Here is a 12,740-nt window from a genome sequence, read left to right on the forward strand (position 1 = left end):
AACGAGGTGAAATAATGCTGACCAGAGTGTTTTGATTGGGAATCAAATGAAATCAAAGAAATTGACTTTATGATCTCAACCTTTAGATTTTTGTCTTTCACACCAGAGCTGCTCTGCTACAACAGTGAGGTCTGAAAGCATGAACCACTTCACAGAGCTGATTCTGTCAGATACACTGTTTGTGTGTTTGTTTGTTTGTTTGAAAGGATCAAACTGTTCCAGTAGAGAAAGTGCAGTTACTCTGATATAATTCTGACGACTCACTGACGTCCAATGATCCGGTTCATGTGATGGCATCATCACTTTTCAGGAGTTCCAGTTTAGTGTCTGATTCGTACAGGTCCTGTAAGTGTCAAACTATTGTCTCCCCAACAGTAAGACATATGACTGGTCACAACATGTCCACCTGAGGACGTCCCTTAAACGGGATTTATACTCGTGTTGCATCAACACCTTACCTACGGCATAGGCTTTGCGTTGACGCAGAACCTACACTGTCACCTACAGCGTAGCCTAACGTGCACTTGGTTAATTGTAACTCCACAGTGTCACAGTGACGCAGACCTCCTGTCTGTCTCTGTAAGCTGAAACCATTTCCCTCAGTGGAAACAAAGCTTTGCTTTACTTTAATTTCACAGATAAGAAACAATAAATTGTGAAGACAATAAAGCCTCCACACACTGTGTGTGATTTATCCTGGCTGAAATATGAGCAGAGGAAATCTTTGCTAGCTGCTAGGCTAATTTATACAATGTAAAATGCCATAGGCTTGTGCTAATAACATTAGCATGTTGTATTTGTGGGGAAATGTGTCCAGATAAAGACAAGTGTTTGTCTGTGAATGCTGCGAGTTATAGTGAAGCTGATTTGTGTACTTGTGTTTAAAATGGTGTCTATTAACCCATGTTTACTGTGTGTTTACTGTGTGTTTAATGTGTGTCAGCGACACAGCGGTACCGACACAGCTGCGTTGACAAGCGCTCTTCCTCACTTCAAGTTGCTGTTGTTAACTTTTAACCTGCAAAGGTGGCAGTGCTGCAAAATTGTAGGAATTTATGAAAGCCCTTGTGAACATTTCACTAGTTACACATTAAAACAATATTTATTTGCAATTACTCTATTGAACGACCTTGAAGCATGAGCAAACGGGCTGTGTCACTTTGGATCAAAGAGATGCGCCCTGTCACTGTCAGTGCAGGGCTGACAGGTCACCCTCCACTGAGAAGAGAGAGGAGAGGAGATGGATTGTAGGTCTGTTTGTAAACGGGGCTTCTCTGACAGTCATGTACAGTACAGGCCAAAAGTTTGGACACACCTTCTCATTCAATGCGTTTTCTTTATTTTCATGACTATTTACATTGTAGATTCTCACTGAAGGCATCAAAACTATGAATGAACACATGTGGAGTTATGTACTTAACAAAAAAAGGTGAAATAACTGAAAACATGTTTTATATTCTAGTTTCTTCAAAATAGCCACCCTTTGCTCTGATTACTGCTTTGCACACTCTTGGCATTCTCTCCATGAGCTTCAAGAGGTAGTCACCTGAAATGGTTTTCCAACAGTCTTGAAGGAGTTCCCAGAGGTGTTTAGCACTTGTTGGCCCCTTTGCCTTCACTCTGCGGTCCAGCTCACCCCAAAGCATCTGGATTGGGTTCAGGTCCGGTGACTGTGGAGGCCAGGTCATCTGCCGCAGCACTCCATCACTCTCCTTCTTGGTCAAATAGCCCTTACACAGCCTGGAGGTGTGTTTGGGGTCATTGTCCTGTTGAAAAATAAATGATGGTCCAACTAAACGCAAACCGGATGGGATGGCATGTCGCTGCAGGATGCTGTGGTAGCCATGCTGGTTCAGTGTGCCTTCAATTTTGAATAAATCCCCAACAGTGTCACCAGCAAAACACCCCCACACCATCACACCTCCTTCTCCATGCTTCACAGTGGGAACCAGGCATGTGGAATCCATCCGTTCACCTTTTCTGCGTCTCACAAAGACACGGCGGTTGGAACCAAAGATCTCAAATTTGGACTCATCAGACCAAAGCACAGATTTCCACTGGTCTAATGTCCATTCCTTGTGTTTCTTGGCCCAAACAAATCTCTTCTGCTTGTTGCCTCTCCTTAGCAGTGGTTTCCTAGCAGCTATTTGACCATGAAGGCCTGATTGGCGCAGTCTCCTCTTAACAGTTGTTCTAGAGATGGGTCTGCTGCTAGAACTCTGTGTGGCATTCATCTGGTCTCTGATCTGAGCTGCTGTTAACTTGCCATTTCTGAGGCTGGTGACTCGGATGAACTTATCCTCAGAAGCAGAGGTGACTCTTGGTCTTCCTTTCCTGGGTCGGTCCTCATGTGTGCCAGTTTCGTTGTAGCGCTTGATGGTTTTTGCGACTCCACTTGGGGACACATTTAAAGTTTTTGCAATTTTCCGGACTGACTGACCTTCATTTCTTAAAGTAATGATGGCCACTGGTTTTTCTTTAGTTAGCTGATTGGTTCTTGCCATAATATGAATTTTAACAGTTGTTCAATAGGGCTGTTGGCTGTGTATTAACCTGACTTCTGCACAACACAACTGATGGTCCCAACCCCATTGATAAAGCAAGAAATTCCACTAATTAACCCTGATAAGGCACACCTGTGAAGTGGAAACCATTTCAGGTGACTACCTCTTGAAGCTCATGGAGAGAATGCCAAGAGTGTGCAAAGCAGTAATCAGAGCAAAGGGTGGCTATTTTGAAGAAACTAGAATATAAAACATGTTTTCAGTTATTTCACCTTTTTTTGTTAAGTACATAACTCCACATGTGTTCATTCATAGTTTTGATGCCTTCAGTGAGAATCTACAATGTAAATAGTCATGAAAATAAAGAAAACGCATTGAATGAGAAGGTGTGTCCAAACTTTTGGCCTGTACTGTATTTCCCCAAAAAATATCTCTTAATGCACGGTAGAGCGCTGTTTTTTTGTTTGTTTGTTTGTTTTCAAAATCGCCTTGATATCCAGCAAATCGCCTGGCAACCCTCCAATTGCCAATATACGCTTTGATCGCTGATCGTCCCAGGCTTAATGTGTGTTTAATGTGTGTTTAGTGTGTGTTTAATGTGTGTTTGTTTAGTGTGTGTTTTGTGTGTGTTTAATGTGTGTTTTGAATCAACTAAACTACAACTAAAGTTCTCTGCCATTGACTAGTGTTTAGGAGGTGTAACTGCAGAGTGACACAGACACACCACGTAGGTCTACATAGGGTCCGTCCCAAGTCTCTTAAATTACTGCTAGTTATCTTACCTAGCCGACTTTGCTTGCTGTTTAGCCCCTCCCACCTAGGAAAAAATGCAAGGAGCTAGCGCTAGGAGCGATGAGCGAGCATTGTCGGTTTAAGAGACATGAGACGTCCTTTCCACTGAAGTGTCACGTGAAGCGAAGTCCATTCCTGATGACGGCGGCACCACTGGATCTCCTCCGTAAAGCAGCCAGTGTCTGGCGTTACTATGGGTACATCCCAAGTCTCATTATATTCGCTGACCAAAACAGTAGCCCCCACCTCCCGCCGTCATGACTCTGGTCACACACTTTTGTATGTATTACAATTGTTATTGAGTCATTTGTTGAAGTTTGTGCAATTACAGAACGGACTGTAGCCCTGCTATTCCACTGTCACTGTGATGAGCACTATCATTCAGTTAACTCACCATCATTCAACATAGTCAGCGATTCATTGCAAAGAATGCATGTAACGAGTACTTACTCTTGTACTGTTTCTGCGCCATCTCGTTCAAATGTGCCAGATGTAGAGGGCGGGTATTTATACGTCATGGCGTTCAGCTGAAAAACTCTTCCGGATAGGAAGCTCTCGACCATCCTAGCTTGTAGCTGCTTAAAGCTTGCTGCTAGTAGTGTTGTTTTTGGCGGTCTGTTTTAATTTTAGTTTTAGTCTAGTCTTGTGTCAAACTGTCATTTTTAGTCAAGTTTCAGTCAACTAAAAGTCTGAGCATTTTAGTCTGATTTTAGTGAGAATAATCCATGACTATTTTCGTCTCGTTTTAGTCGACGAAAACTGATGACATTTCAGTCTAGTTTTAGTCAATGGAAATTGTATTTTAGTCTCTTTTTAGTAATGCAGTTCTATTATACCCAGTCAATATAGTATAAGTACCTAGTATAGTATAACCAAACCAAAATTTTCTTTTCTAAATTAGCTCCTAGTTAGAGCTAAATATATATTTATTTATACAACAGTTAGTTCCGACCGAGTAATTTGATTGGACGAGAGGCCGTCCGTGAGTGCTGATATAGAGTATAACATCACTGGGACTTGTAACAGTAAAATCACTCCGCTCACAGGTGTTATAAGTAAGGGATAATGTATAATGAGCCAGTGAATATGCCGGAAAATAACTCCCGACAGAGGAATAGAACCCCGACGCGCACCCTGCCCTGCCGGCAACGGCTGAATCTCCTTGTCAGGGCAGTGTCTGTAGCAACGCTGGGCTACATAGCAACGGTCATTACACAGTAATATCAGACCTCTGAATGCCGCGACTGACCAATCAGAATACAGCATTTAATAGAGCCGTGTAATAAATATAAATACAACCGTTAATTAACCAGCTGTCACACTCGCTACATTGACACAAACTGACACTATAGCGTTACACCAAGAAGATGGATATTTTTCCCAAAATTACATTTGAATTACATTATGAGTGGTCGTCAGGAGAGGACGAGGAAAAGGAAAGCCAGGACTCTTCTGTGCAGACCTCCAGGTGTGTTTGTGTAACATCAGCCGACCTCGACAAACTGGAGAGGAGCAAAAATGAAGCGATAACGGTCAGGAATTATCAATGATCATCTGATGAGGTACTGATGAGGATGAGGGAGAGAGGAAGCTGAGTCCGGCCGTGCCAACATCCAGGTTTGCCAACGTTTCATCAGCTGAACTGGACGAAGTTCCACAGCTGCAGATCAATGTAAATACAAAGTAGTTTGTGAGTTCCTGGTGTGTGTGCTGCGTTGCCTGGCAACAGACCAGGGGAACTGTTTTTTTTTTTTTTTCACGGAGCTACATAACATACTTAAATAATTTATTTCATCACCTTTTGTTAATATTTCCTTACTCAGCATTGCTGTTTAAGCTGTTGTTGAACTGTTGTATAAAAGCAATATCACATGAGAGCGAGTGATGTTGTACTGTATACCGTCTCGTCTCGGTCAACGAAAATGAAGACATTTTAGCAGAGGTTTTATTTTGTAAATCACATTTAGTCTTGTTTTTATTCGTCAACAATATTGCATTATATATTTAATTATAGTTATCGCCACATGACCACCATTTACGTTGCGTCTCATTTTCGTCACGTGATAAAGGTTCGTTGATGACGATATTTAGTCATACTTTTCGTTGACGAAAGCAACACTAGCTGCTAGCTCCTAGCACTAGCTCCTCGCTGCACAAATAAGAGACTTGGGACGGCCTAGAAGATGGCGGACCTCGAACGACTTCCGGTTCAAGCGAGGAGCTAGCAGTAGCACTATAAAAATAAGAGACTTGGGACGGAGCCATAGAGCTGACATACAAGTATAACTCCGCCTTTAGACCTGAGTCTTCCACCATGTTGACTGGTCTGCAGTCAGTGGTGCTGTAGTCAGCTTGTTTGATTTGGTTTCATCCACAGGTCTGTGGTGATTGTCTCACTCCTTGAAAGTGCTTTGTCATCTGTGTTTAATATCATTTTCTCAACATGGCAGCCTACACAACAGAACAGGCAACATGCTGTCTCCCCCAGACCAGAAAATTATACTCCAGTGAGACACACTGGGAGGCAGCTATGCTAAGCTAGCTTGTTACAAGATGGCTCGTAACACCATCACCAGACCAGAAACAGAAGAGCCTCTGATCACCTACAGGTCTGCTGTTTGGAGCCACGTCTGTTAATCTGTCAGTTATGGTGAGAGAGTGGGTGATAAAAACACACCGAGCCAAAGAACGAGCCGCCGCACAGCTACAGACTCATTAGCAGCTAACCCAATAGCACAGTAACATACAGGAAGACAAAGCACAACAGACTCTTGTGAAACAGCAGCACAAACCCTCTGAACCAGGGAACGAGAGCCGCTGCGTGGTTATAGTCTGTCGTTCAGAAGCTAACAGCAGCTAACGTTAGCACAAAGCTCACACCCACAGCAGTGAGCAGTAACTGGTAGCTGATTCATCCAGACAGACTGAGAGGTTCATTAGTGGCGTCTGTTTAGCTTGTGTTTATATGACTGTGTCATTAACATACATGTTTATTCATGTATTAATTAGACTGACAGAGCTCAGAGAGCTGGTGGGACACAGCAGAGTCAGCGCTCACACACAGTGGACAGAGAAATGACACTGATACTATGAGCTCTGATGTCAGTAGTGTCTCTGTCGACTGAATCACTGTTTATTTACAATAACTTCTGGGTAGAAAATCCTCACGTCATGTACTTTAAAATCAAACAGCGCTGAGCAGATGTTGCCTCAGTTAGTTTTTACCCACCAAAAAAAGGCCCACCTAAAAAGTCATTATCAGTTTAGAATAATTAGAATATTTTCACAGCGTTATCCTGCTGTCAGACAGACTCTTCTGTCAGGGAATTGAAGGCCGTTATATCAAAGCGACCAGACTTCATCGATAAAACGGTCATTTTACTGAGCCAAGTTATGCTGAGTTGCTGATGTGTAAGGTAAAGTTGAACAATAATCAAATGTAGCTACACTTACACTGATATTTATGGGTTTTTTTAGGTGGCCAAAATTCATTTTTGCTGCAGCTGTTGACAGCAGTACATCGTTCAGCTTCGGTGCCCGTAGATTTGGTTTATCAAAGATGATAGCGAAGCAACAAAGTACGAAAAATAATAACAGCAGGAACATCAGAAAGGACGCACCATCGTGTTTAACCATAGTTCTTTGAATGTTAGAGTTACGGCTGGAAAAAAACAACAGAAATAAAGAAACTTGCCTATTTTAAATATCTAACAACCGTGATTACTCGCCAGTTTCCTACCCAGAAGTGATTGTTGTTGCCCCCCAGTTTGCCCCCCACCTTGAAGAGGCAGTGTAACGAGCTTTAGTTACATCTGTAACTCCAAATGTGTCGTGTTTCCCGTCTTGATTGGCGCTGACTGACGGCATATTTGGCACACCTACCCTTCTTTGCTTTGACTGCTTGTAATTGACGGGGTGTTCGTCTTTTGTCAACAGTCGCTCAGCTCTGAAGGGTGACACAGTTTACTTTCAGCATAACAAGCTCTGGGCCTGTAAAACGAACCATGTGACCGTGGGCAGAGCAAGGCAGCCAATCAGAACAGAGAGAGGCAGCACACTGACGGTTGTTGTTGCGTGTCTTTCTGATGGCCGTTAGATCAGTTCATACTGAGGAAAGATGTCTAAAGTCTCTCCTCCTTAAAGTTAAAGTTATTGCGATCCTGTGCAGAGATCGTTACATCACCCTGCCCTAATTCTGAAAGCTGCAGATAATGAATCTGACACACGTGCGACTCCATCCCAAAAATGAATCTGATGTGGATGATGCGAGTCCTGAAACTAACGTGAGATCAGCTGATTGTCAGTGGTGTAACAGAGAGGAGCGCCCTCGCTCACAGATCATCTTTTGGTGGAGTTACGCTCGCTTCATGTTGCTTCAGCCTCTGGTCTGAAGCCGGCGTTCTCACCCAGGTGAGCGCTCACGTGCCAAACTTTTGCACCAGGTAGTACGCCAGCATAACGTTGTCTGTACTCTTAAAAATATCAAGTTCAGTACTCAGCCCCAGTGATCAGCTGATATGATGCTTGTCATTTTGACTCATGCATGTGGTATTGATCTATTGATACTGGTTCTGAATATTTGAAACAGTTTGAACTAGACTAGTGCTCGGAATTGGGCCGGTTTTCGCCTGTGACCTGCGACCGGCCGGTCAGTCTGAAATATGCCGATTGAAAACACCAGTCAAATTTCCAGCACACTGCATGATTGACATCATGTAATAGCAGCAGAGCACACACGCGCATGTGCAACTCACGGCTTGAGCGATGTGAGGAAGTGGTCCTCAAGGACACGCACTAGGACAACTGTAGAGTAAATGATTCCGGCCAGAGAATCAGGGTCGAGAGGATACTTTAATTTTCAGTGACAACAACAAACAAAGACAAACTGAAAGTCCACAAAGTTGACATGCTAACCGAATTAAACTCACTCTACTGTAAGTGAAACATGGGCGGCTTCTCACCTTAATTATTCACGCACACACATCAAAATAGAGAAGGAGAAAGTTGTTAACTGTCCGTGTTAAACTGAACTGCGGAGCTCTCACTGCTGCACTGTGCCGCTTGAAACTGACGAGGCGCGTGTCCGCATGCTGAAGATACGCGTGTCTGCGCTGGCGGGCACGTCCTGAAGACCTGTGTGAATTTTCCACAGGAGATATTTTTACTTTTTTGTCCAGTCAAGAAATTACCCACAAATGCTATACACCAAGAATTATTATTTTATTTATCCATGTTTTTATTTATGTATGCCTTTTTACTTATTTATGTTAATACTGTACCTGAAGTTATATTTGAGCAAAAAGGAAAATGTTTCTTAAACTGTGTCACTGTTTGTGTTTGTGTTTGTTTGTTTGAGATGATTATTGAAAAGCTGGTTGTGTCTTGGTTAAAATGTTCTAATAAAGCACAGATAGAAAATATTGCAATATCTTGTGAGCTGTAAAGTGGTTTGAAAAATGAAATTGGAATCGGCCGTCCAAACACTCTGCAAATCAGAAATCGGGATCAGCCCGAAAAATTGTAATCGGTGCAAGTCTAGTTTGAACACTGATTTACTGCAGTATTGATACACCACTAGCTCCTCTCTGTCTTATTGTTAATGTTTCCTACAGTTTCTGCTCTTTGATAGAAACTAAGAAAAGGAGCAGAACTGATGTTCAGACCTTTATTTAACACTCAAGAGCTAGAGGGAGACCCTCAGTATCTGTGATGCTCAGCATGAACTAAGACATTGAAAGCAATCAATAAGCAAACAACGAATTGTTATACATACTAGGGAAGTTCCTGGCGACTAATTTCCCTGTCGACTAAACCAAAATTTTAGTCAAGACTAGTTGACTAGACTTAAAAAGGAAAACACTCAGAGAAACAGTCAAACTTATCACTATTTATAGTATTTGAAACATTGTCCCAAAACATATTGTGTGCATTCAGAGCCCTTTGAAGCCTTTAATCACCATCTTCAACAACCATGTTGAATTTTAAATGCTGCTGAAGTACGAGACACTTTGAGCCATGCGGTATGAATGTGACATGATGCAACTCAGTCAAAAGTTAACCACTAAAATAACATCTGAAATAAATAAAGTGCCTCTGAAATGTGGGGCACATTGAATCCTGCAGATTATCTGACAGAAATGATGCACTTCACTTTAAAGTTAATAAAACAACATGTAAATTATAATTAAATTCCAGCTGACATGAGGCATGTTGCTGCGTGCAGCATGAATATGAACCTGCACATTATCTGACAACTCTTAAAGTTAACAAATAAAATAGCGTCTCAAAAAGATTCATTGCTGCTGAATTCATTTTCTACATCAAAGTGCTGCCATGATATGATTTCGATTTGATGTGATTCAGAAGCCTGTGATCAATATGAGCCGATATTATCTGATCGTTTAACTCAGTCTGTTCCAGAAGAAGCTGCTGCAGCTTTATTTTACTTTTGGCCACAAAAGATAAAAACAACATAAACAATAAGTTCAGTAAAGTTAACTTTAATCTGACTCCACTAACACACAGGAAACAGCACATGGGATCAGTTAACCTTCAGGGCTTTCTGTCAGACAGACCTTTCTGTCAGAGACACCTTTCTGTCAGAGACACTTTCTGCAAGAAATCTTTTCATTTTAAGCCAAACCATCATATTTTTTATAAAACTTCAGGACTATTTGTCTCAGAGTCCTGGAGACAAACTTGTGTCTTATAGTCCTGAAGACAAACTTGTATCTTAAAGTCCTGAAGACAAACTTGTGTCTTAAAGTCCTGAAGACAAACTTGTGTCTTAAAGTCCTGGAGACAAACTTGTGTCTTAAAGTCCTGGAGACAAACTTGTGTCTTAAAGTCCTGAAGACAAACTTGTGTCTTAAAGTCCTGAAGACAAACTTGTGTCTTAAAGTCCTGGAGACAAACTTGTGTCTTAAAGTCCTGGAGACAAACTTGTGTCTTAAAGTCCTGAAGACAAACTTGTGTCTTAAAGTCCTGAAGACAAACTTGTGTCTTAAAGTCCTGGAGACAAACTTGTGTCTTAAAGTCCTGGAGACAAACTTGTGTCTTAAAGTCCTGGAGACAAATGCGTGTCTTAAAGACAAACATCTCCAAACAGCCATAAAACAACAGGATCATTTAAAACAAGTCTCAAACTCAGCTCAGTAACGACTGTCAGGGTTCACAGACACAACTGTTGTTTTATGCTAGTCACCCATTATTAGCTTTAGCATGTTTACATTACATAAATTAGCCTAGCGGCTAGCAGACTTTTCCTCTACAAACAGTTGAACAGATGACATGTCTTATTTATACTTCTTCTTCCTCAGCGTTGGTTTCAGTCTCTGCGTCTCCTGACAGAACAGCTCGGTTGAATTTCAGCCTGCTGCTGTTTGACGCTGACACAGACTTTCAAAATAAAGGTGTAACCTAAAGATGATGATATAGGTCGATGTTTTCACTTTGTGTCGATGGTATTGGATCGTTGATCATAACTGATATTGATATATTGACACCCCTAGAAGCCATTCATAACAAACAGTAATAATAATAGTTTCACTGTACGTGATTCTGCTTATTACTCAACTACTTCCAAAAAGAAAAAATCATTTGATACAGAATATTGACTTAAATTGATTTGATTGATTTCATTAAGACTGTCTGTGATCAGAGCTGTGTCCTGTGACTGACCAATCAAAATTCAGAGATAGTTTGCTTCTGACCTCCCCCCCCCCCTCCCCTCCCCCCTCCTGTTTGGTTTTACCCAGAATGCCATCTGAGGCTCAGTCCCAGGAGCCTCGGGACAGAGGACCGGCCCCTCCCGTCACTCGGGCCGGACGCAGCGCTCAGCTGGCCAAAGCCGCCGCTACAAGCCCCGCCCCCGAGAGGCGGTCTCGTGGGCGACCTCGGAAAGATGGGAGCAGCAGCCGCTCTGTGCCTCCCACCCCTCCTCCTCCTCCTCCTCCTCCTCCGCCACCTCCTCCCAAATCAAGGAAGAAGTAAGTGACAAAGCTGTGTGATGTGTCAGTGGTGATGTCACAGCTGAAACAACAAGCTGGTCGTCATAGTAACCTGCAGTGTAGGGTTTACAGGTTAGAGTCAGCGAGTGTGATTTGTTTTATTAGACTGATATCTTCACACCTTTTGTCCAGCAGAGAGAACTGACAGCTTTATGTTCACGCTGTGAAATCTAGGGCCTGATGGATTTTTGAAACCGATCATGAGGTGGGAAGAATTTCACTGATTATCAATATGTCGGCCGATACAGCAAATGTTTGAGCTGGAATGAGACAGAACTTTTCTGTGTGGACTGGTTTTACACCAATATGGAGGCTGCTGTCTTCATCTGAGAATTTAATGAGAAAATATTTAACATTGTTAGACAGTCAGCCAGTTCTAGAAATGAACTAGTAACCGGATTTGATCGATCCCTGGCTTTGCATGATGAGATATTAGCCCCGTATCCACCGAGCTGTACGGTTGCTTCAGTTCACTTTTTTTCTGTTCCCACAGTGTAAAGTTGTGGATGGTAGCAACAGAAGCGTTCCTTAGCGTCCCCATGTTTGGTCCCCCCTCTGTTGGGGTACCTAGCACACAGATCTGGTACTAAAAGGTGGAGCTAGAAACCCTGCAGTCTGATTGGTCAGTAGAGGACGCTCACTCTGGTTTTATGTAACCTCTGTTCATACATCAGTAAACTACAACTATAAAATGAAAGAGAAAAAAATAACTTCATTCACTGGGCCGACTGCCGGCAACTTTTAAGGTGGAACGTTAACTTGTAATGTTACTCAATGCATGAGTTGATGACGTGAATCCATCAGCACGCCTTAAATTTCACTGTGACAACTTTGACCATCACTTTAGTTTTTATATGACACACACTTTTAGTAATGACTTTAAAAATATAGATTAATTTGCCCGCATTTAAGAGGACTGTCTGAACAGACCGAGGGTCTAGGTACCATGTCTGAAGGGTTGCACTGTACTGAAAGTTTTCAGTGTGAACATGGCTTCTGTCAACCCTGCTAAAGGGGGTTTTACGGCACAAAATGGAGCCCCTAATGCACCAGGGCAACCTGGGCGGAGACCAGATGGTGGACACAATCTTTCGACAGCAAACCATGGATGTATAAAGGGACAGCGTTGCTCACAGTAATGGCTGAATAAGCGGCGCCACTAGGTAGCTCCCACCAGAGCAGTAAACTGTAATAACTGTAACTGTAATGCAACAGAATGGGAGGGTCATCCATTTTCCTCCAGTCACTCAGGGAGGATCAAGGAAAAATATCTGGAGCTTCAGGAAGGGTCACACTGCAGCCCCACCCCCTCCTGTTATAAATAAAGAACAGTCCCTAACACAGTCCCCTTTGCACTCACATTTTAATAGTGATGGCATCTCAAGGTGTTCAGAGTCAGACGGTGTGTTCAGAGTCAGACGGTGTGTTCAGAGAC

The 12,740-nt window shown here is 42.5% G+C and overlaps 1 protein-coding gene across 19 annotated transcripts in view; it reads left to right on the forward strand.

Annotated features, from left to right (window-relative positions):
- LOC117264300 (histone-lysine N-methyltransferase 2C-like) overlaps window positions 1-12,740 on the forward strand; it is a 104,472-nt gene that overhangs the window by 1,943 nt on the left and 89,789 nt on the right. For all 19 annotated transcript variants that reach the window (XM_078162832.1, XM_078162831.1, XM_078162834.1 and 16 more), the window contains exon 2: window positions 11,054-11,284. In XM_078162832.1, the coding sequence (XP_078018958.1) occupies window positions 11,055-11,284 (230 nt within the window). In that variant the 5' untranslated portion in view covers window position 11,054. The remainder of the gene's footprint in view (window positions 1-11,053; window positions 11,285-12,740) is intronic.

This window comes from Epinephelus lanceolatus, chromosome 20 (genome assembly GCF_041903045.1).
Source record: "Epinephelus lanceolatus isolate andai-2023 chromosome 20, ASM4190304v1, whole genome shotgun sequence".
Classification (NCBI taxonomy): Eukaryota; Metazoa; Chordata; class Actinopteri; order Perciformes; family Serranidae; genus Epinephelus; species Epinephelus lanceolatus.